Below are 25,344 nucleotides of genomic sequence, written 5' to 3'. Positions count from 1 at the left end.
AAGAAAGTGGAAACAGGTCAGGTGGGGTGACACATCTGTAACCCCAGTGCTTTAGGAGACTGAAGCAGAAGGATTGTTTGAGGCCAGGAGTTAAAGACCAGCCTGGGCAACATAGTGAGACCCCATCTCTACAAAGAATTTAAAAATTAGCTGGGGATGGTGGTGTCTGCCTGTAGTACTAACTACTCAGGAGGCTGAGGCAGGAGGATCATCTGAGCACAGGAGTTTGACGCTACAGTGAGCTATGATTGCACCACTGCATTCCACCCTGGGTGATGGAGTGACACCCTGTCTCTCTTAAAAAAGAAAAGAAAAAAAGGGTAGAAACAACCTAAATACTCAAAAATAGAAAATTGGCTTAAGTCACTCCCATGGCAACGGGATGTTTCAGCAGTTTTAAAGCAAATAAGAAGGTCACTAGCCTGAGGTTGTCTCTGCACCCTGAGACCTTAGATAAGCAAGCTGAAGCCTTATTTATTTATTTATTTGTGTATTTATGTATTTTTATGAGATGGAGTCTCACTCTGTCACCCAGGTTGGAGTGCAGTGGCATGATCTCAGCTCATTGCAACCTCTGGCTCCCGAGTTTAAGCGACTCTCCTGCCTCATCCTCCCGAGTAGCTGGGATTACAGGCACATGCCACAACGCCCAGCTAAGTTTTTGTATCTTAGTAGAGACGGGGTTTCACCATGTTGGCCTGGCTGGTCTCAAACTCCTGACCTCAAGTGATCTGCCCACCTCGGCCTCCCAAAGTGCTGGGATTACAGGTGTGAGCCACCGTGCCCAGCCCAAAGCTTAATTTAGAGGTATTTCTTATAACTGACTTAAATAGACAAACAAAAATACAGCCCTAACCAATCACAAACAGCCATCGAGTGAACTGGCTATATAACTAGGGGTCTCCCATCAGACTATACCCAAATAAGGCAAACACCTAGCTGTAGCAATTCAGGTAATTTCTTTACTTTGCTTCGGTGTTCAGCCTATAAAAGGTAGGTGCTTCCAGAGCAGAGCTCATAACCTCTTTTGGTCTTCGTGCTTCCCAATTAATGAATCATTCCTTTGCTCAAATAAATGTATTAATTTTATTTAAAGTTTTTTTTTAAACAGCAAGATATCTTATTAAATTTATCATATAAAAAGTGGTCATTATTGGTAAGAGGTTGACTCACGGGGAAGTGAAACGAGATTTGGTGAGAAAAAAAATTCTCTGCACTCTGTCCATCATTTATTAATAGAATGTTTTCTTTCCAGAGATGAACTATTTCTACTTCTAAACATTGAGGAGATACAAAGAAGGGCTTTTGGCTAGACATGGTGGCTCATACCTGTAATCCCAGCACTTTGGCAGGCTAAGGCAGGAGAATCACTTGAGTCCAGGAGCTCAAGACCAGCCTGAGCAAAAAGCAAGACTCCATTTCTATTAAAAAAAAAAAAAAGAGGCTTTCAGCAATGATAGTGATAAAATTACAAAAAAAAAAAAAAAAAAGCAACAGTAACTAACATTGAGTACTTACTGTGTTCCGGGCAACCTGTTAGGTATTTAATGTATTTTATTTAATTCCCATGATAGCCCTTTGGGGTAGGTAGTATTCTTTATCATCTTTAGGTGTGAAGAGTGAGGCTTGGAGACATTGAGTGAACGGCTTAGAGTGACACAGCTGATAAATATTGTAGTTAGAATTTAAACTCTGGAAGTCAGGATTCCAGACATTCTTATCCACTGGACTGAACTGCCTCGAATAAGTAAAGCATCTCCGTTAGTGGAGATCCCCTAATAGCCCTTTGTTCTGGGAGACACACTGGGGGATCATTTTAATTAGGTAGATGTAAGGAAACACAGAGGAAGGTTGTAGCTGGACATGTGGGAATTGACAACGAAGCTCTTTTCATCATTTTCTTTGGTACATGAAGTTCAAAGGCTGCTAGGAGAAAGTCAGCAAATTTTCCCAAAGACTAAGCTTCTGGGAAAGCAGTTACTGAGACTCCGATCACTTCCTTTAGGAGGGTTAATATTACTATATCACCTCTGGACTGAAGTGGCCCTGACCTGACGTGGCAGCAAAAGACAGGAGAAATTCACCATGGAGAGGGGAGCCTGGACTGCTTACCTGGACTTAACAATCCTGGTAGCAACAACAAGTTTCTAGCTTAGTTCCTACAAATTTTACCCTAGCATCACAGGTGTGTCCTAGGAAAAAAGCCCTTTGTGTTTGTAACTTTGGAACCATAGATTGTCAGAGCATTTACATTTTTTTTTTTTTCTTGGTGACGGAGTCTCGCTCTGTCAGCCAGGCTGGAGTGCAGTGATCCGATCTTGGCTCACTGCAACCTCCGCCACCCGGGGTCAAGCGATTCTCCTGCCTTAACCTCCCGAGTAGAGCGTGATCCACCTGCCTCGGCCTCCCAAAGTGCTGGGATTACAGGCACGAGCCACCGCGCCCAGCCCAGAGCATTTAAATTTTAATAGCTCTATCCTATGAAAGGTCTTGCTATAGTAGATCTTCTGTGTCTCAACAGTGACACCTTGTGGGGCAGAGGTAGCAGAGGCTGGGGTCTGTTTGGACTGAAGTAGTTTTCTATCTTTCTTAAAGTCAGTTATAAGCAGGATTGATCTTTTGGACTCTGTTCCTGAACTTAACATGGAAGGACAAAAACACATAGAAAACATGATTACTGTGTACACCTAATCAATTTGAATGCTGAGTTTTGATTTCACTCATAATTCATTCATTAAACATAAAGATTAAAAGTACAATGATACACTACTTTTCATCTAACAGGTTAATAAATATTAAAAAGTAGGATAGAATTTAGTGTTAGTGAGGGTATAAGGAAACTATCAAAAACTGTTACTGGAAATAAAAAATCGTGCAAAAAATTGGAAGATAATCTATGATAACATATACCCAAATTTAAAATGCATATACTCTATAATCCAGTAATGCCATCATTAAGAATTTAGGAGTGTTGCTGGGCGTGGTGGCTCATGCCTGTAATCCCAGCATTTTGGGAGGCTGAAGTGGGTGGATCATGAGGTCAGCAGTTCAAGACCAGCCTGACCAACATGGTGAAACCCCATCCCTACTAAGAATACAATAATTAGCCAGGCATGGTGGTGGCTGCCTGTAATCCCAGCTACCCAGGAGGCTGAGGCAGGAGAATTGCTTGAACCCGGGAGGCAGAGGTTGCAGTGAGCTGAGATCGTGCCATTGATTGCACTCCAGCCTGGGCAACAGAGCAAGACTCCGTCTCAAAAAAAAAAAAAAAAGAATTTAGGAGTGTTTTCTAATGATTTTTTGTTTATTGTATCAATTAGGATGCAGTCATTTGTAAAGAACAACAACCAAAAAACCCAATTCAAACATGTTTAAACAATGGAGGGAATTTACTAGGCAATGGACTGAGATCCCAGAAATAGAGTGGACTTCACCTGGGGTTTGACTCAGCATCTCAGAGATATCATCGTCCACCCAGTTTCTTTCTAACTCTGTTTTTTGGCTTCTGGGACATCAAACTAATTCCCTATCAAAGTTATAAGATGGCTGACAACAACTCCCAAGGTATAGTGGACAGCCACAAGGCACCCTTGAAAACCTTTCCTATGGAGAGTTCTCCATCTTGTAAGTCCTTATTTCCTCAATGTGAAAATCAGAAATTGTTTCCCAGTCTCCCTTGCAGCTCTGTGAACTCTGGTGACATGAAGATGCAAGCACCATGCAGAAACCCTCCTCGCAAGAGTGGCAGTACTATCTCCAGAAGCAGCAGTTGCAGAGGTTCAGGTGAAAGTCCCTAGGGCCCAGCACCCTTGCCAGTGGGGTATTTGTGCTCATTGGGACCAATGGTGGTGTTTTCTTTGGAGCAGTTCTACAATAGGATAAATTGTTGTGTGGCCCTAAAGCTGGATTCTCTGGTCTTCCAGAGAGTCTATGAACTCCTTGATATCCTTTAATAAATTTGCTTTCTGCTTAAATTATCCACAGTTCATTTCTGTTGTGTGCAAGAACCCTAATACACAGAGATACTTTTTTTCAGCCACATCTAGAGTGGGGTCACTTTCAGAAATTCCCTCAAAAGAGCTAAGAAGCTTCCTTCTCTGATATCTCTGGCAAACCTCTTTTTACATCTTATAGTCAGAATTGGGTCATTTTTTTTTTTTTTCTGTACTACTGGGGCTTGAGGACGGGATTATGATAATGATCTAAGGCCTGAGCCACATTCTTATCCCTTAAGGCTTAAGGCAAAGAACAAAGAGGGAGAGGCGAGGACACCCAGGTGAGATCAGGATACTAACTTCAGAGAGGGGTGAATGGGTGAAAGTGTATCGGAGGTAGAAGAACCACAATGCCTACCAGACAGAGCAACTTACATCAAACCCTTTGAACTTCCAAGCTTGCTCCTCACATATGTGGAGAAGTCTGCATAAACCACTATATTATGTTGCTGTTTGTCACCACCTGGAACATCTGGACAGAGTCCCCAGGATAGGATACAACTTCCTTTCCAGGGGGCCAGTCACATTCTTTGCTGTCTTGTTCCTTCATTCTGCCTTTAACGAGGGTGGGGTCAACAAAGAAAACGGCAGTAACTTTCTCTTTAGTTTAATGGAAAATTCCTCTGGAAGTTCACCCCTCATTGATGTACTCCACTTCCTTATTTTTCTCCCCTATTCTTAGGAGCCAGTATCTCTGCAACAATGCTTCCTTCTTCTCACCTTTCAAAGCAAGACTTTATTCATTCTCTGGAACAACCTACCACTTGCAAATAGATCAGACTATACCCCTAGCGGTATATTTCTCAAAAGTTGGAGCCTATTCTGAGTAATATGCTTTTCAAGTGAATTTTACCCTTAGTACTAGTGACATTTGGGGCTGGATAATATTTTTGTTATGAGAGACTGTCCTGTGCATTGTAGAATGTTTAGAAGCATCTCTAGCTTCTATCCACTAGAGGCTAGTAGCATCCTCTCCCACCAATTTGTGACAACAAAAAATGTCCACTGGAGAGCAAAATTACCCATTTAATAACAAGTAAGCTAGAATAATACTCTGGGGGAGACTGTGCTGGGTAAGAGTAGAGGAGTTCTCTCATATTCCAAGTTAGGGTGGAGAACGTGGGGAACTTTATCCAGGTTTCACCAAAAAGTAAAGGAGAGGTGAAGGAACTCACTTCTCTTGTGAGTTATCAATGAACTTCTTTGCTCTCCTGACTGTGCTGCAGGGGACTGCTGAATCACCATCTCCCAAGGACAAATATTAATTTTCATAGAGTACAGCCTAACCACAAGGTAGAAGATACATACTTTCCCATCTGTCCATCTGTCCTATAATTTTACAAGGCCATCTGTCTCTCTCTCTTTTATGAGACGGAATCTCGCTTTGTTGCCCAGGCAGTAGTGCATAATCTCAGCTCACTGCAACCTCCGCCTCCCTGGTTCAAGTGATTCTCTTGTCCCAGCCTCCTCGGTAGCTGGGATTACAGGCGCCTGCCACCACGCCCGGCTAATTTTTTTGTATTTTTATTAGAATCGGGTTTTCACCATCTTGGCCAGGCTGGTTTCAAACTCCTAACCTCAAGAGATCCGCCCTCCTCGGCCTCCCAAAGTGTTGGGATTACAGGTGTGAGCCACCGCGCCCGGCCATGGCCACATCTCTTACAATAAGGTATGACAAATTATTATTCAGCACAGACTTAATCCACCTATCTTGCTTCCAAATGTATTTTCTTTGGATCATCCCTGAGTAATATTTTTTAAAATTCCCTTAGCTACTCACAGAGTTGGGCAAAGATGAGAAATTATTACTTAGAAATGTAATCCTATAGTTTCTTTTTTATGATGGTGGTTGCTGTGTTACTTGGTACACAGATCTTTTGGGTTATCTGATACAAAAGTTTGATATTTCAAACTTTTATCTTTATTGTGGCTTTTAGCTACATTTTTTTTTTCTGGATAATTATAGCCTTTAGCATTATGAAATGTCCTTAATTACATTTAAGCCTTTTTGGTGTGAATTGTCTGATATCAAAAGAACGACCCTGCACTCCTATTGTTTCCATTTGTCTGGTGTTTTAGTTAGTCCAGGCTGTTACAGATTGGGTGGCTTCAACAATATTTATTTCTTACAGTTATGGAGGATGTGAAGTCTAAGAGCATGATTGGGTTTTGGTGAGTGCCCTCTTACTGCTTTGCATATAGACACCATTTTACTGTATCCTCACATAGCAGAGTGAGAGAGGAAGCAAGTGCTGTTGTGTCTCTTCTTATAAGGGCACTAATCCTATTCATGAGGGCTCTGCGCTCACAATCTAATTACCTTCCAAAGGTCCCACCTCCAAATACCATTGCATTTGGAATGGAATTTCAAGAAGTGACTGTTGGGGGTACACATTCAGTCCACAGCACCTAGTATGTCTGTCTATTCCTTTCTATTTAGCCTTTCTGAATCATTTTGTTTTAGGTATGTTGCTTGTATGTACCATAATGATAGTGTATCAGTTAGCTTCTGTTGCATAACAAACCATACCAAAACTTAGTGGCTTAAAAACCAGCCATTTATTTAGCTCATAATTCTGTAGGTTGGCTTAACAGTTCTGGTCTAGATAGCTGATCTCTCAGGTGCTTGCTTCTGTGTCTGAGGTCACCTAGGGTGTTGCCTGGTAGTTGGATGATCTAAGATAGCCTTGTTCATATGTCTGACAATTAGCAGACTGTTGGTTAGGGCTAGGAGAGTGACTCAACCACGTGTCTCATAATCCAGCAGGCAAGACGGCACACATGGAGGTCACAGGGTTTGCAAGTGCAGTAAGAGAGGACAAACCCTGATGACTGAAGTGTCTGCTTGCATCACAACTGCTAATGCCCCATTGGCCAAAGCAGCTCACATCAACGACCTAGACTTAAAGAGTGGAGAAAAAGACTCCACTTCCTGGTGGGAATATCTGCAATGTCACACTGCAAAATCATGATAAAGGGAGACGAAGGTTTGTGGCCAATTTTATAATCTATCACATTGGGTTTTCTTTTGTGCGCCATTTTAAGTCTTTTTCTTTACTTCCTTTTTTCTTTACCTCCTTCTGCTATTCAATTTTTTAGCTTTAAGCGACATTCATTGATATCATTTAAATATCTTTTGACTCCCATCAATTGCCTATTTACCAATTAATTTACTTATTTTACTTTTCCTTTGATGTACTGATGACTGCAATGTACTATGAAATGGATCCAAAAAGCAAGGTAGATTTATGGGTGGATAGAGGGAAGATTAGATGGACGGATGTGAGATAAAGCATGCATAGTAAAATGTTAATGTTAGAATCTAGGTGGTGGGTAGGTGGGCATTTATTGCAAAACTCTATGCTGTGTCTGAAATTTTAAAAATGAATTGTGAAGTTGAGGCAGGAGAATCCCTGGAGTCCAGGAGTTTGAGACCAGCCTCGGCAACATAGGGAGATTCCGTCTTTACAAAAAATAAATAAATAAATTAGCCGGGCATGGCAGTGTGCACCTATAGTCCCAGCTACTTGGGAGGCGAGGTGGGATAATTGCTTGAGCCTGGGCCTGGAAGGATGAGGCTGTAGTGCGCTGTGATTGTACCACTGCACTCCAGCCTGGGCAAAAGAGCAAGACCCTGTCTCAAAAAAATAAAACAAAACAAAAACAAAAAAAAGAAAAGAAAAGAAAAGAAAATATTGGAAGAAAAAGAACACAGGAGCCAGCTTGAGGGTGTTCATATCAGTCAAATCTTGGACAATCTGAGCATCAAAATAAATAATAACAGATTATAATCTACTAAATTAAATAAAAATCTATGGGTCCATGCTGGTATAAACATATAAATGAATAAATAAGGGAGAAAGGAAAATTCTTCTTTCTAGAATAATGTCAGCTAATAGATACAGGCAGAATAACGGATAAGAAAATTACCATTTTGCAATCATCACAGAACTACTAGATTCATGGAAGAATCATCAAAGTATGCTAAAACTAATGGAAGAAAGTTTAATGTGGAACAGTATGTTTATATAGCCTCAAATTATATTCCCACAAATTAGTTGTTAATTACAAAGGAAAAAGAATAATTTTTCCGAGAAGCCCGGTGGTTTTTATTCTATCTAATCCCTCCAACCTTTTTTTTCCCTCTATTGGATCTTCCTCCTGCGGCCCTCCACCCTCTCCTTATTCTGGGCTAGTTGTACTTTCTGCTTGCTGCAGAGCTGCCATTTTAGGACTTTCTTTAACTGCTTTCCTAGACCTCCTCCTATGAACTATTTGCCGAACTACCTTGTATAAGGGTGGAATAAAGACCTCTGTAAATATATACAATAGATTAATAGATTGGTCATAGAATTCTCTTGAACTACATTTTGTTTGGCACACAGTGGAAGCTCAAAAAATATTTGCTGAGTAACTTAGTCTGATCATCCAAGTATTACCAAAACTTTGTACCATGAAGCTTGTAGGATTTGGTTTTCATTTAATGTATGGTTACAAATATTAAATAAGTGAAGACAAATGAAATTACATACATTTTGTATATATGCTTACTTTTTCCTTTTAAAAATTTATTTATCTTATTACAGTGTTCTACACGTTCAGAGAAACTTCTCTATTAACGAACTATAGACATGATATCTGAAAGTAATCTTTATGCATAGTTTCCTTCTAAGAAACTCAAATGTGTTTTATATGAAGAACCACTAATAAACATTTACTTACTACTCTCTGCTACTAAGTCTTGAATAGAGAGCTAATGTATGCCTATGGGAAAACCGATTAAAGAAACGTTCTTATATAGCTCCAAAAACAAATTAACAACAATAGTCAGGGTGAAAGGGGAGGGTGCTCCTCTTTAACTTGATGTGCTTAAACAAATACTGGATTTTAGTGAAAACAGGAGTCTTGAAATGTATCCTTAATGTCCAGATACTCACAAAGTAACTTTCAATTATCCAGAATTATTTTTTACTGTATAGAGCAATTCTTCCAAAATAGTGCATAAATTTATTCTCAGAAGTTATCTTATTCAAGTAAAGTGACTCTCATCCAAGAGAGACACTGGTAGCAAAGGGCAGTAGTTACTTAAATAGCAGTGAAACTGATACTAGAGAACTGCCAACTGATGGAGATTTAATCAGCAGTATATGGGATTGGAATGGGCTTATACAGGGAGTAATTCTGAATATAAGGTGTTCAGTAGTTTGTTTCTTTAAAATTTTTTGTACAAAGTGGACAAAATTTACACACCCATATTTGAAAAATGGGTAATTTTTCTTTCATTCATTATTTTTTAAAGTTAAATATGCTAATAAATTAAGGAGACAAATAGTTCTCTATCGCATGTTGCAAAAAATCCAGGGCTCCTGTCCCTTACCATTGCCTTTTTTCCATTCCGTACATGAAATGTGTCTTCCCAGGTGACATGGGAGCCATCTTTGATGTTTTTTGTTTCATCAAGTCTATTTGGGTGTTCCTATTCTATGCTTCCTCCCCTCTAGATTCCCGCCTCTACCTCATACTCTAGGTTTATCCTGAGTGTGGAGTAGGGAAGTGTGAATACCACATTTACATTTTCCTTTTGTTCTTCACCTTCTCTCTCTTAGACTGTTCCACTCAGCACCAAAAGGACTTTCTTTCTTGCACTGCAGGAACTTCCCTTACATCAAATCTTTATACTGTTTACTCTCATTTATTGTAAAAATATTACAGTCTTCTGAATCTGACTTCTGTAAGCCTCTTTTCTCTTTAACAACAAAGGTTCCTCCAAAAATCATAAGTGCTTACTTTCAGGCTATCGTCTCAATGTGGACTTGAAACACACTATTTTGAAACTCAAATGTGCCTTCAGCAGGGTTCTGTCCATTTGAAGAGGCAACTATTTCCACTGGTTCAATAAGTGGGGTTAATGATAGGCCCAGAACTAGGAATTTTCAAGAAGGAAAATCCACTGACTTAATATTCCCAAAATGTACTCGTTATGCTGAGAATACACACTAAGAACATATGGCATTTCATTACATAAATGAAAAACATCATCATAAGCAAGTTTGGAAGCAGTGAAACACACCCTTGGAAGGCATTATGAATGCTCCCTAATATCTGATTCTCCCTTCCCAGTCCCATTGCAGTTTGGTGGAGTCATGTGAAAGGTTCTAGCTAGTGAAATGCAAGTGGAAGTGGGAGGGCTGAGGTAGTGACAAGCTGCTGCATGATGCTATAAATTCCCTCTTCTGCAGTGAAAGTGCAATCTCGTTTTGGGATGGCAGAGTTACAAGATCAAAGTGGTCTGGATTGCTCAGACACTGGTTGGAGGACAACTCTAAGCCTGTTCCATATTAGACTTTGTGTGAGCAAAGAACAAATGTTTACTAGTATCTTTGAGTTTAAAATTGAAATTGAGATTTTGAAATTGTTTATTGTCAGAGCATAAGCTAGCCAATCTTGACTAATATACCATTATTCTTTGCTTATTGGCCTATTGCCTAATTAGCTGGAGTGCTTGTTGTTGGTGAAAGTGTGTTATTTTGAAAGTAGAGAATATATATTATATATATATATTTTTACAAGGGTGAAACTTATCTAACAATATTTATTGAGTGCCTGCTACACCAAGTGCTAGAGATGTATCAGTATACAAAACACACAATTTTTGCCCTCATGGAGCTTACATTCTAGTGGGGAAGTCAGATAAAAATTAAATCAACAAACAAAATACTTGCAAGTTAGGATAAGTGTTATGAAGGAACTAATGGCTGCGCTAGAGGTTAACAAGGGAGGGAATCTACTTTAGATAGTGTGATGATGAGGAGAGGAGACCTTTCAACTGAGATATGAAGAAAGGGAGAAAACATTCTAGGTCACATGAGGCAAGAAAGATCTTGGTGAGTTTGAGAAACTAAAAGACCACTGTGACTCAGTGGTAACAAATGAGGAACAAGAGGCAAAATATGAAGTTGCAGAGAAAGACCATCACGTTGTGGCAGAGTTTGGTTTTCATTCCAAGCCATCAGATAGTATCACCTTAATCTTCCTTTGGTCAATGCCACAAAACTAACCACATCTATGTTAACTTTCTTTTCCCCGCCATCTGCCTCAACAAATGTCATGTCCCTCATCTTTCTGATGGCTAATAACTCCCTTTGTATCCTCTCTCCTCTGGTTACCCTTTCTCCTCCTCTTTTCATATACTTTGCTTCTTCATTATTTTCCCAATGGGTCAGTCCTGTCAACCAACCTATAAGACACCACCCATCCCCCACCCTCTTCCATGGATTATCAACTGGTAATGATTCTACTAACCACTCAGATGTTCAGGCCCCAAAACCAGGATCTATCCTTGACTACTCCCTTTTCTTTACTTTCCTATGCAGTTCATTGGTAAATTCTTCAGTTTTAAACTCAAAGACATTATCAGTTTGGTTCACTCTTGCTAATGTTAGCTTTCCTGATCTCGTCTTGATTTCTGAAATGGTCTCATGATTTGCCTCCTTGCTTCCATTCTTTCCTTTCTCTAATGTTTTCTTTATGCATCAGCCAAGGGTGGCTACTTATGTTAACATAGAATAGCTTAATTAAAATAAACAAAAATTTTTATAAACTGTGGTAAAATAGGCCGGGTGCAGTGGTTCCCGCCTGTAATCCCAGCACTTCGGGAGGTTGAAGCAGGTGGATCACTTGAGGCCAGGAGTTCGAGACCAGCCAGGCCAACATCGTCAAATCCAGTCTTTATTAAAAATACAAAAATTAGCCAGGCATGGTGGTGTGCACCTGTAGCCCCAGCTACTCAGGAGGCTGAGGCAGGAGAATAGCTTGAACCTGGGAGGCGGAGGTTGCAGTGAGCTGAGATTGTGCCACTGCACTCCTGCCTGGGTGACAGAGTGAGACTCTTAAAAAAAAAAATTGCGGTAAAATAAACTTTTACTATAATGAAAGTAGTCTATGTGCTGCAAAAGTTACAATGAAAAAGATAGGCAAACACAAAGAAAAAAAGTACACATTTCCACTTCCAAAGATTACCACTACTAACACCTTAGGGTGTAAGCCCACCATTTTTTTTCATTGTACATAAATACATATATGTGCATTTTTTAACCAAAATGAGACGCTGTAACATACTATTTCATGACTTGCTCTTTTCAGTTAATGATCTTTTCCATGGCAATACAGTTCTATTTTATCCAATACTCAGTCCATCTACATTCGTATTTCTTTAATGGTCCTGAAAATGCATTTTATAGACAGCCTGTTCAAACCAGGATCCAATTCAAACTGTTATGTCCCTTAAATTTCTTTTCATAAAGCAGTTGCTTTTATCATGACAAATTGTTGAAGAGATGGGCCAGTTATCCTGCAGAATGTTTCACCTTCTGGATCTGTCTAGTTACTTCCTCTGGCATCATTTAGTTTGTTCATCTATCAGTTGTATTTTTTATAAACTGTGTTAGATGCAAAGGCTTGACAGATTCAAGTTAAATATTTTTGCCTGGAATATACCATGATGATACTGTATACTACATCCCATCAAAAGACAAACTATCCGATTGAGCTACAACATGGCCTTTAAAAAATGTAAATTATAAGTGTATATAGCTTCCTCTGCATTTATTATACAATACTAAACAAATTCTTCAACTTGGACTACGAGTTTCTGAACGATTTGATGCCTGCTTACTCATCCAACTTTATTCCATCCCATTCTATTTGTTTTTAAAGGTCTTGTCACATGTTTCGTTTCCAGTCCCGAAACATGGTAAGTGCTTGCCTCTTAGGGCCTCTGCACGCAGGCTTTTGGTTTGGAGGCTCTCCTTTGCCACTCCACCCCACTCCACTCTTCTCCTCTTCTGATATCAAGCATCTTCTCAAATTACAGGTGTCGTTTTTAATTTATTTAAAATTTTGTTCTTTCTACAAAACAGCAACCACAGACACAGGTTCATTTCCAGTTCACCTACTCGGAGAAAGCCTACTTTCTTTATCTTATTTAAATTAGGGTCCTCCAAGCGATCTTAACATCTCCTAAATCCCAAGCACCCTGTTTTTTTCCTGATACTTTTTCCGTTTACCTTAAGGTCTGTGTCAACCTGACAGTGAGCTGCACGATGGCAGGGGTCTTGCCTACTAGGTTCCCTGTGCACTCCGTACCTGTGCACAGCAGCCCGTCAACAGTAGTTGAATAAACATCACAGGTCACAATAACCCTGGGACTGCCTCTTGGGGAGGTAGCCGCAAACTCTCGCAGGTGGCAGTGACAGGAGTACTTCTCCAGGGGGTTGTTCGAGTGGAGGAATACTCTTACGTCAAAGTGCTCAGTACACCACTGCGGCAGGGAGGAAGGGAAGAATTCCAGAGGGGGAGAAAGTAATATTTTGCAGCATAGTACAGGGTAAACTGGGTCCAGGTGGGCGTCGCCGCCGCGACACCTTCACGTGACCGCGAAGAGCTTAAGGACCCTGCATCCAGTGCGCCTGCGCTGGAGCTCCCGGAAGTTGCCGGACCCGGAACGCAAGCGGAGCCCAAGTCCGTCAGCCAGTCAGTCCGCCAGTCCGCCAGCCCGGTACTTCTCTCTCCTCGGCCCTCGTAAGCTGTCCGCGGTCTGTTTGGCCCGAACGGCGGCGGAGGCGCTGATCATGGCGACATTCATCTCGGTGCAGCTGAAAAAGACCTCAGAGGTGGACCTGGCCAAGCCGCTGGTGAAGTTCATCCAGCAGACTTACCCGAGCGGCGGGGAAGAGCAGGCCCAGTACTGCCGCGCGGCGGAGGAGCTCAGCAAGCTGCGCCGCGCCGCAGTCGGTCGCCCGCTGGACAAGCACGAGGGCGCGCTTGAGACGCTCCTGAGGTGGGCGCGGGGCTGGGAGTGGGTAGGTTGTCTGCCAGCCGTCCCTCGCCGCCCCTCTTCCTGTCTCCCCCCTTCCCTCAATCCTGTAACCTGGGCCGAGCCGCCTCGCCCCGCCCCGGCCTGACCAGGCGCGTAGGTGTGGTCTGCATTCTTTGCCGGTGAGCAGGACCCGCCCTGCAGGCCCGCTGTGACTGCCCGCTTGTCCTGCCTGCACGCCTGCTCCAGCCCTTGGTCGGCGAGGGCTCCGTGGATCAGATACCTGGGAGCAACAGTCTGCCGTGTACTGATCTCTTTTGCCACATTTACTTAGAACTAGTTTTCACTTTTTTGGGTCTCTAGCTGAAGCTTCCCCTTTCCCCCCATTTTTCCATCATTGTCTTTCTTGGGCCACATTTAGATTTCATAATAGTAGTTGCTTGAAGGAAGTGGGGGAATTGGGACACTGGACCAAATGTCTGATCAGCTCATCACGTTGTCCACATGAAATGGACCGTCTTCCTCAGTTCAAAATAATCAAATGATAGATGGAGAATTCTGAAAGTTAGGAGCTACAACTATTTGAAATAAAACTCTAGTTACATAATAGAACCGTTCAAGGTAGATTGTTTAAAAGCAGTTTGTTCACAAACAGGTATATACACAGTGGAGTAAATGTGTTATTTTAGCAAATGCTTATTTAGCTCATGCTGATTTAATGAGGGTTCCTTTCATGATACTTATAAGAACATTTTTGTAGCATTTTATAGTTAAAAATTTCTTTTGCCTACCTTGTTAATCTCGTTTTCTCCGTATAGTATATTATACTTGTTTCACAGGAGAATCACAATTGTATTCCAATCCAAGTAGCAGAAACCCAGGCTAAACTAGCTTGAGCTAAGAAAAGACTTATTCTGCCGGGCGCGGTGGCTCACGCCTGTAATCCCAGCACTTTGGGAGGCCGAGGCGGGCGAATCACGAGGTCAGGATATCGACACCATCCTGGCTAGCACGATGAAACCCCGTCTCTACTAAAAATACAAAAAATGAGCCGGGCGTGGTGGCGGGCGCCTGTAGTCCCAGCCACTCGGGAGGCTGAGGCAGGAGAATGGTGTGAACCCGGCAGACGGATCTTGCAGTGAGCCGAGATCGCGCCACTGCACTCCAGCCTGGGCGACAGAGCAACACTCCGTCTCAAAAAAAAAAAAAAAAAAAAAAAAAAAAAAAAAAAAGACTTATTCTGCTAACTGAAAAGTCTAGGGATATTCCTTCCTTAGCTTTAGGTATCACTGGAGATCGTCTTGCCTCCATGATGCTTCCCTCGAAAGCTTTGTTCATGTATTGAGACGGATGGCTGTAGTGTAATTACAATCGTCCACAACACTCATTATCTTACAGAAGAGAGTGCTTTTCTCCTTAGCTCTGGTGGAAGTCCATGGGAGGCTCCTGGGTTGGTTTGCACCCATTTATGATGGTGGGAAACGGGCTAAGTTAATTGCCCTTATCTGCGTCATCCAACCGGTTTAATTTCTCCTTACCCCATGGATCAAAGCAAGATGAGTCCGGACTGGGGAAGGGTTGGTTCTCCGAAGGAAGGGGTATTGAATAGATTGCTCAGAGGAATTAAGACCCCTTGGTGTCAAATTTTACAGCTAGAACTGTTGGGCTGTGAGGATCATTAGTCTAATAGCATAAGCATTTTTTTAAAAGTTAACCTAGAAATACTTAGCCATTCTTTAGAATTAACATAATTAAACAATTTCAAGGTAATTTTTATGTAGGCATGAATAGCATTCAGTGAGGATTTTCCATTAGTAATATTAAGAAAACATAGTTGTGGTATAATGAACCCTGTGATAAAAATCTTGTTGAATATATCAAATTTGGTTCCAGTCCTCAGATTTGGAGTCTTCAGAAGCACTTGGTGCATGGGTTTTAAGCTAATAGACATGGGAGGTTGGTGGATAATGGTTTGGATACGGTTCTGTCAACTTTAAAACTTAATTCGTTTGTTCATTCCTTTATTCTTTTTACCAGACTTAAATGTGTGAACTGTTCCTAGGTAGTGGACCTGTTGTAGATATAGTCCTTTGAAACTAACCATGTTTCTTTAGTCACCTCTGTATAATCCCCTCCTGCCACATTAATTCAACAAATATTAAGTATTTTCACTTTTTGGTCTTCTAGAGGGGTTAGGGTAAGCTTGGAGATATTGCTAAAGTTTATAATGGAGGCAGGTACAAAAGTTGCGTAGATATATATGCTGTAAAATTAAATGTGACTCAGTTGTGTGATGTTCATTCAAATCCGGCAGAATTCTTATTTTTAATAATTATGTTTGGATAGTTGTGTAAACTTAACACTAATTTTTTAACTTAATGAACTTTTAAACTAATGAACTTTGAAAAAGAGAGTTTAAACTAATTCCTAAATAATTGAAGCCAGCTTGATAAGTCCTGATATGCAGCTCCATACATTGCTCCAGTGATAGACTTGTTTTCTTATTACTAACTTGTAGGTGTTCTATTAAAATTTCCTAAAATATACATTTATGCATATTATAATAATGAGGATGAGTACTTAAAAACTCATTTGTTCTATGTGTGGTAGCATGCACTCATAATTCCAGCTGAGGCAGAAGGATCACTAGAGCCCAGGAGTTAAAACCAGCCTGAACTACATACTGAGACCCTTTCTCAAAACAAAACAAAACAACAACAACAAAAAACTCTTTTGTGATACTTCTTCCTTTATAAAGTGGCTTTTACTAAAAATTGATTAGACCTTGGTAAATGGTGACCTAGGGTGATCAAATGGGAACCCTGCTGGTTTTTTATTTTTTATTTTGTATTTTATTTGAAGCTCCAGATATACCAGTTACCAGCATTGTGTAATTTCTTTTGTGGTGATCAATTTCTTTAGAGGAAAACTTCTAGTCTTCCATGAAAAAGTCTGCTTACCAGCTTTCTAAATTTTATCCTGGGGAATGGAGGTTGGGGATCTTAACAATCATGTATGCAGTCTATCAGGTACATCTATTTTTAGTATGATACCTGCATTAGGGTTAGGTTCATTTCTATGTGGTAGATCCCAAATTGTGAGTTAAGATTTTATTTTGTAAAAAGTTGGCAGGTAGGTAGTTCTGGTAGCCCAGGGCTGGTATAGTGGTTCTGTGGAGTTAATTGGGGCTCAGATTCCTTTCAGCTTTCTGCTGTTTGAAACCTAGAATACTGTTCTCAGGTCCAGGTTGCAATTATATCCAAGTTCCAGGTAGTAGGATGGAGAAAGGCACGGGGCTCGCCCTTTAGGGTGTTTCCTGGCAACTGTTCCACAACACCCTGCCTATATGTTACTGGCCATTTTGTGTGTCCTTCTCATAGGATGCTAGGAAAAGGAATTTTCATTATGAGCAGCTGTATACTCAGCTAAAGGTATACAGTTTCGTTAATAAGGAATAGGATAGACTGATAATGATGTAGTCAATTAGCACTCCCTACCCTACTTAGCAGTGCTTGATCTCCACCTTAGTTGTATTTGATATCTCTGACATTTTTTCTTTTTCTTTTTTTTTTTTGAGGTGGAGTTTTGCTCTTGTTGCCCAGGCTGGAGAGCAATGGCATGATCTCGGCTCACCACAACCTCCGCCTCCCGGGTTCAAGCGATTCTCCTGCCTCAGCCTTCTGAGTAGCTGGGATTTACAGGCATGAGCCACTCTGCCTGGCTAATTTTGTATTTTTAGTAGAGACGGGATTTCTTCATGTTGGTCAGGCTGGTCTCGAACTCCTGACCTCAGGTGATCCACCCGCCTCGGCCTCCCAAAGTGCTGGGATTACAGGTGTGAGCCACCGTGCCCGGCCAATCTCTGACATTTTTCTGAGAGTAAACCTACCCTCGGAGTAGAGGATCTGGGAGCCTGCAGTTTTCTTTGAAGGATTTTCAACCATACCTTCTCGTTCCAGCCTCACATTGAACTATCTTCAGAGGTACCTCATGTTTCTTAATTCAGATCCTTTTCTGGCTTCTCTGGCATGATTTGGCTTCTGCTTTGGCTCCCTTCCTCTCTTAGCCAGTTAGATTTTGGCTTTCTCTTTTTCATTCACTTTTCACCTTTTAGTAAATTTTGTTGAAACCTCTTATATCCTGTGTGTCCTCTCCCATTCTTTTTGTCCATGTTCATGTACATCTTTTACATTTTTAAATTCTTGTTTTAGTGGGTTTTGGTGGGGAGCAAAGAAGGGTTTTTATTCAGATTTATTTGTTTAACTGTAAGAGGAAGTTGTTTGCATTTGCAGCTCTCCACAGTGCTTGTAACAATTTACATTCTCATCAGCAGGTATATGGGAGTATTTTATTCCCCCATATCCTTGCTAATACTTGCTGATTAATAGTTTAATTTATTGCTTTTTGCTAAACTGATGGGTGAGAGATAGTACCTTTAGTTTGTATTCCTCTTACTTTACTGAGGTTGAACAGTTTTTGTTTTTGTTTACTGGCCACTTTGTTTCTTTTTCTATGATTGCTTGTTCTTTTCTTTTGCCCATTTTCTATTGAGTTGTTTTTTCCTTACTAATTTGTAGGAGTTGTAGCATTTTCTGGATACTTATACTTTTTTCATTAGTTAATGTTGCAAAAATCTTCCAATCTGTTTCTTGTCTCTCAACTGTGTTTATTCTATCTTCTGTCACATGGAAGTTCTCCCAAAATGTTGTCATCTCATAATCTGTAGTTAAGATTTTTTTTCTTATTCCTAATGTTGTGCATGTGTTATGTGTGATTTTCCTCCCTCAGATTTGCCAAAGGTTTGGAGCCACCTTTTCTTTGTTTAAAACCAAGGCTTTTTGGTTGGTTTTCTGCCCTTGTCATTCATTTTTTTAAAAAATGTTCTTTGTTCCCTTTTTCTATCTTTTTGTATTGATTGGTTTTCCATCTTTTTGGTTTTTCTAATATATTTTAGGACTGTGTATTTTTTTTTCAGTCTGTATTGGTTGCATCCTACTGTCTTTTTCATTTGTAAAATGAAGTTGATGGAATACTCTTTTAATTTCTGAAATATTTTCTACAGGGTAGTGTTTTATAGATCAGTAAAGAAAATATTCTGTTTTACTTCACAACTGTTGTTTGGATTCTCATTGTTGGTTTGGTGGTGAACATACTCTTTGCAGAGCTTTTCCTTGTCCCACGGCCATGAAAATTTAGACTTGCCAGACGGTTTGAAGGGTGAGTAAAGCAGGGTTTTATTGGGTGAAAAGGAAGAAAAGGGGGAAACAGCCTCGCAAGGCTAGAGTCCCAGGTTAGAGTACGTCCCGCCCGCAGCTTGAATCTCAGGTTCCACACAGGAAGAGGAGGGGCCAGGCTCCTCCCTATGAAACTTCCCAAGGCTGAACCGTAGTGAACAGGCTGGTTGGAGTTTCTCCAGGGAACCCCTCCCACCTGGCTGTCTCAATATTGAGATAATATCAGCACAATGACATTGCTACAATTTGTTAACCAAATACTAATGGAGAGTCTGTGTGAACCATACTGTAGGAGACAATGTGGAGGATATAAAGATATACTTGGTCCCTGGTCTCAAGGAATATCTATAATTGGCAGACCTTTTTGGCTCCGTAATTTTATTCCGCATAGATGAATAAACATACGGGAAGATTTAAAATCTGATTTGTTTTTCTGTGTTTTGACTTTTCTGGTGTTTAGTAAATAGCTTATCAGGACTATCATCATTCTGTGTATCTGTAAGAAGAATCTTCTGAGGTGCTTTACACAGGAGGTTTAAGCCCACACACACAGCTATTTTTATGGCAGAACTGGACTAGGATCCTGACCTCTTGATTCCCCAGCTAGTTACTTTTTGCCATACTCTCTGCTGCAGTAGTGCTTGATTAATGATTTTTCATGTGTTAAATTGGGTGAAGAAAGAAGTGTGAAAATAAAGTTCAGAAAGAATCTATGAACTCCAGCCAATATCTCTGGCCCAGCTCTTCTGATTCTCTTGTTTCATCCTCTAGTTGGTGGTCTGGAATTGCACATCCCTAAATACAGATTGCAGCTGAATAGGGTTGTGTGAATTAGCACTGCAGTATTATTTTGGCCGTGTGGATTGGTTGTTCTTGATCCCCACACCTTCTTCCCCTTAAAGTAAAAAATTCCTTTCTGGCTGGGTGCTGTGGCTCATGCCTGTAATCCCAGCACTTTGGGAGGCTGAGGCGGGTGGATCACGAGGTCAGGAGTTCGAGATCAGCCTGGCCAAAATGGTGAAACCCTGTCTCTACTAAAAATATAAAAAATTAGCCGGTCGTGGTGGCGGGTGCGTATAATCGCAGCTGCTCGGGAGGCTGAGGCAGAGAATTGCTTGAACCCGGGAAGTGGAGGTTGCAGTGAGCCGAGATCACGCCACTGCACTGTAGCCTGGGTGACAGAGTGAGACACTGTCTCAAAAAAAAAAAAAAAATTTTTTTTCCTTTTTAAAAATTAAATATAGAATTTAATCTTTATTTAAAAATTTTAACATTTTTGTTTTTTTAAGACAGGGCCTTGGCTCAGTTGCTCAGCTGCCCAGGCTGGAGTACAGTGGCGCCACAATAGCCTACTGCAGCCTCGATCTCCTGGGCTCAAGCAATCCTACTTCAACCTCCCAAGTGGGTGCATACCACCACACCTGGCTAATTATTAAATTTGTAGTAGATAGGAGGTCTTGCTGTGTTGCCCAGGCTGGTCTTGAACTCCTGAACTCAAGCAATCCTCCTGTCTTGGCCTCCCAAGTGCTGGGATTACAGGTGTGAGCCACCATACCTGGCCAATTTTTTTTTTTTTTTAAACTAGAATTTCTTTTTTTGTTTTTTGAGACAGAGTCTTACTCAGTCGCCCAGGCTGGAGTGCAGTGGCACAATCTCAGCTCACTGCAAGCTCCGCCTCCCGGGTTCACGCCATTCTCCTGCCTCAGCCTACCATGTAGCTGGGACTACAGGCGCCCGCCACCACGCCTGGCTAATTTTTTTGTATTTTTAGTAGAGACGGGGTTTCACCGTGTTAGCCAGGATGGTGTTGATCTCCTGACCTTGTGATCCGCCCGTCTCGGCCTCCCAAAGTGCTGGGATTACAGGCGTGTGCCACCGTGCCCGGCCTAAACTAGAATTTCTAATGGGAATTTGTCCTGTACCTATTTGTGATATTTCAAAGAAATGTATTTATTTCCTAGTTTCTTTTTCCCCGTGAGATTTTTAAGTTGAGTTATTATATATTTGTGCCAAAGTGGTTGAGTTTTATAAAATACTGGAGAACATATATAAGTACTTCTCCATAGTTGCAAAACAATAATCTATAACTACCATTTGTCATACATGTACTCCTGTGTGTCCAGGCACTATTTTAAGCACTTGATATACAGTATACCGTACCATTTATTCCTCATGCTTAAAGGAGGTATTATTACTCTTTAGGAGAGGTTCAGAGAGATTGAATAATTTTTTTCATGATCACATAGCTAAGAGTTGGGATTCAAACTCAGGGCTATCTGACTTGAAAGACTGTGACATTATACCTTTTAAATATATTTGGGATTTTATAGTTTTGGTTAAAAAAATTCACCCTATTTCTAAAATAGAATCTACAAAGACACCAATTTTTTTGCAGCATTATTTTTCACAATGTGCTAGTTTTTGCCAACTCCCTGGCTTAGCATACTGGCTTTCCCTGTGCCTACTTGTACAAAATTTGCAGCCTAGGTCTACTTTGTTAGAGATACATCCTAGGCTAGAGTCTGCTGCTATAGTAAAGTGTACTTAAATGTTAAAGAGAAGGGTGTGGTAGATTCTCTTGTTTCTGTGGATTCCCTATATAGAGAACTTTGATGCTTGAGATCTGGGCTGAACTATGAGGGATAATGCCTTGTGGAATTATATTGAAGGAGTAGCTTATGGTAGTTGGATCTCCTGGAACAGATTTTGCTCGTGGTAACTGCAGTTAGCAATGGCTGCTTTCTTTTGTAAAGCATTTGTTGATCTCTCATTTTGTTGGGGTTTTCTCCATACCGATCAAACATTGTTGATTTCCAGTGATTGCCCTCCTGTTGTACTTTTATTTCAACTTCTATAATCTGTCCTAAGACAGCCATTTTACTTTGAGGATTTCATCACATAGCTTCTAATCATTCAAATACAGGATATAAATGCCCTGTTCCCCCCATACAGCTCAGGTTTTGTTAGTTGGCCTCAAAAACTTTGGGGTGTAGAGAATGGATATAAAAATGTTAGTGCATTCAGTTTAGCCATTCTTCTTCTCCTCACCCATTTGCAGAGGAAGTAACCTCATTTCCTACTACTACCTTCCTTGTTTACTTTATAGCAAGGGTCAGCGAAATAAGGCCTGCTCAGCTGCCTGTTTTTGTCTGGCCTATGGGCACCACTCCAGTGGATTAGCATTGTGAGTGTTGGAGAACTAGCTTAGCTGTTTGCCTCTGTTCCATTCTCCCCTTTGCCTCTAGCTCCTGTTCCCCTGGCCAGTGGCCATGCTTTATTGCTGCCCAGACTTACTCTGGTGCTGCCTACACCAGAGTAAATATTCTGCTTGGCATTGGCTTGGCACTAAATGGTAGAATCTCAGTCTGGAAATTGGTGACTCAGCAAATTATCTCACCTCCAGCCAGCTGGGGCAGGTGCCCACAGTAGGCCCTCCCTGAGAATTTTGATCTCACTGGGGCAGAGTAAAACTGACCATGTTGGTCACTCCTCCCGTCTCCCCATGGCTCTTCTCCATCAGACAGGTACTTTTTCTTTGGAGAATGTCTCCAGGATGGCACCTGGGCAGCTGTGTGCCACAATTTTGGGATGGCCCAACCTAGGCAAAAAAGGTACAGGGCAGGGCAGGGTTTTTTCTCTTGTTATATAAGTAGTTACATACTTATTATATGCTTGAGTTAGCCTTTTTCCCAGCAGAGTCTGGAATATCACTGTTGAGAAAAAGTTTGCAAGTCCTGGCTTTATAGCCATATTGGCCTCCTTGCTGTGCCAAGCACACCTTTAGGCGTGGTTGCCTCAGACCTTTAGCACTTGCTGTTCCCTTCTTATGGGCTTGTTCTTTGATAGCTCCTGTTTATTCACAAACCAGAATTTTAGGTTTTATTTTTCAGAGATAGAAGAAAACTTTGCATTTTACCGATTCATTTGCTTGGGGCTAGCAACAAAACAGAGAACAAATAGATCTAGTCTTTGCTTTCATGGAATTTAGAATCCTTTGAGAGAAAAGACAATAAACATAATCCCACAAATAATGTATCACAAATTGTGTTAAATCCTATGAAGGAAATGTTCAGGGACCTGAGAGATTATAAATGGAGGGGCAACTAATTTTAAAAAGGTTTATATTGACTGTATTTTTTTGAGACAAGATTTCATGCCATGGCCCATCCTGGAGTACAGTGGTGGGATCACAGCTCACTCCAGCCTTGACCTCCTGGGCTCAAGTGATCCTCCCACCTTATCCCCCTGCATAGTCCCCTTGGGACTGTAGGCCCACCACAACACCTGGCTGCCGTGTGTATGTATGTGTAGAGATGAGGTCTCACTATGTTGCCCAGGGTGGTCTCAAACTCCTAGGCTCAGGTGATCTTCCTACCTCAGCCTCCCAAAGTGTTGGGATTACAGGCATGAGCCATAGTGCCTGGCCTAGATTAACTTTATCACTTCTCCTGCCACCATGGACTACATTGATCCGTGCTAGCATCATCTCTTGACTAGATTACTACGGTAGCTTCCTAACTGATCTCTCTACTTCTGCCCGTGCACACCTGCAGTCAGTTTTCTACACAACAGTCATGGTGACTGTATGAAAATAAGTCATGTTGCTATTTTGTCCAAACCTTTTGATGATTCACCCTCTTACACTATATAGTAAAACTCAGAAGTCTTAACAGTTGCACTCAAGGCATCATTACTTCTTCGACTTCATCACTTACTATTTTCTTCCTTGCTCACTCTATGGCCATATTGGTCTCCTTGCCATGCCAGATACATTCTTAAGTACCCTCTTGTCCCAGGGTATTGGCACTTGATTTTCCCTAGATTGGAAATTCTCGGATATCTGCTTGGCTCACCTCATCACCTTTTTCATGCCTTTTATGGTCATGCTGTTTTAAAGTTAAAACTTTTATTTCATGTAGTCAAATGACCGTGTTATTTAAAACGACAGCCTTCTTACCTCTCCTCATATATTCACTTTATTCCTCTTGTCTCTTTATTCTCCATGGCACTTACCAGTGTCTTCTATATAATATTTTTGCTTTTTTGTCTTCCCCTCTAAAAGCTTCACAAGAGCACAGATTTTTAGATGTTTACTGCTAAATTCTTAATGTCCTAAAACTTTGTTTGGTGCATAGTAAGCTCTTAGTATATATTTGTTGAATGAATGAATGAGGAAAACTTTCTTTGATAACAACGTCAGCCTAGACAAAAGTGAGAAATGGTGATTAAAAGAGTGAAGGCCCTGAGCAAGGACAGCATATAATTTAGTGACTAGAATGTATAGTGAATATCCTGAGATGAGGCTGGAGAGTTGGATGATAGCCAGATCCTGTAAGACCTTCAACATTTTTGGATGTAATTTAAAGTATAATGGGAATCCACCAAAGGATTTCACTACCTAATACTTCAGAGTTTATTTCCTGAGTACAAAGATATTCTCCTATATAACCATAGTACAACTTTCGAAGTCAGGAAGTTGGCATTAATTCATTATTACCATTTAATCCAATGAATTCATTCGAATATTGCTGATTTTCCCAATATTATTTACAGGTTCAGGATCTAATCTAGAATCATGCAGTGCATTTAATTGTTGTGTCTCTTTAATCTCCTTCAATCTGGACCAGTTCTTCAGTTTTTCTCTTGTCTTTCGTGACCTTGACATTTTTGAAGAGTACAGGCTAGTTACTTTTTAGAATTTTCCTCAATAAAGCCTTGTCTCATTTTCTTGTGATTTCTGCATTTTTGCATAGGAGTACGAGCTAAGTGATGCTGTGTTCTTTCTGGTGCATATCAGGAAAAATAAGATGTGGATTTGTTCAGTAGTGGTAATGTTTATTTTTGTCGCTTGGTTAAGATGGTGTTTGCCCTTACAGTTAATAAGCATGTTGTACTCATTAGTAAATATTTTGTGGGGAGATACTTTGGGACTATGTAATATCCTGTTTCATTACACACTTTTCATTATTTTAGCATGTATTGATGATTCTTACCAGAATTAGATATTATACTCTGAAAGATACCAAATGGTAATTTTTCTAATTTCATCTAGACTATGGTACTGTAGGATAGAGTTTTCCTTATTCACCTGTTTATTTACTTCAGAATGGTGTTCTTTTCTTCAATGGGTTGTTATTTCTTACTGTCACTTATTTTATTTAGATTGGTTCAATGCTTAGCCATTGGAAGCCCCTTAAAGCTACCTCCTGCGCCCTTTTGACATGTCCTCATCATTTTTTGAGTTCTTCCTTAACTTTCTGGCATAGCAAGATGTTTTAGGCTTGAATATTGAATTTTTTCA

General features: G+C 40.7%; 1 protein-coding gene across 2 annotated transcripts in view; it reads left to right on the top strand.

The window, feature by feature from the left end:
* Nucleotides 1-13,366: 13,366 nt before the first annotated feature.
* The window catches only part of PDCD6IP (programmed cell death 6 interacting protein), a 71,127-nt gene continuing 59,149 nt past the window's right edge, over nucleotides 13,367-25,344 (top strand). Inside the window, exon 1 of one of the 2 annotated variants that reach the window (XM_012497865.2) lies at nucleotides 13,367-13,833. In XM_012497865.2, coding sequence (XP_012353319.1) covers nucleotides 13,625-13,833 — 209 coding nt within the window. In that variant the 5' untranslated portion in view covers nucleotides 13,367-13,624. The remainder of the gene's footprint in view (nucleotides 13,834-25,344) is intronic. The other variant, XM_003256838.4, reaches the window with a different exon arrangement.

Source organism: Nomascus leucogenys, chromosome 4, assembly GCF_006542625.1.
Source record: "Nomascus leucogenys isolate Asia chromosome 4, Asia_NLE_v1, whole genome shotgun sequence".
NCBI lineage: Eukaryota > Metazoa > Chordata > Mammalia > Primates > Hylobatidae > Nomascus > Nomascus leucogenys.
The sequence above is the reverse complement of the archived record's forward strand: the minus strand, read 5'-3'. Positions and strand labels throughout refer to the sequence as shown.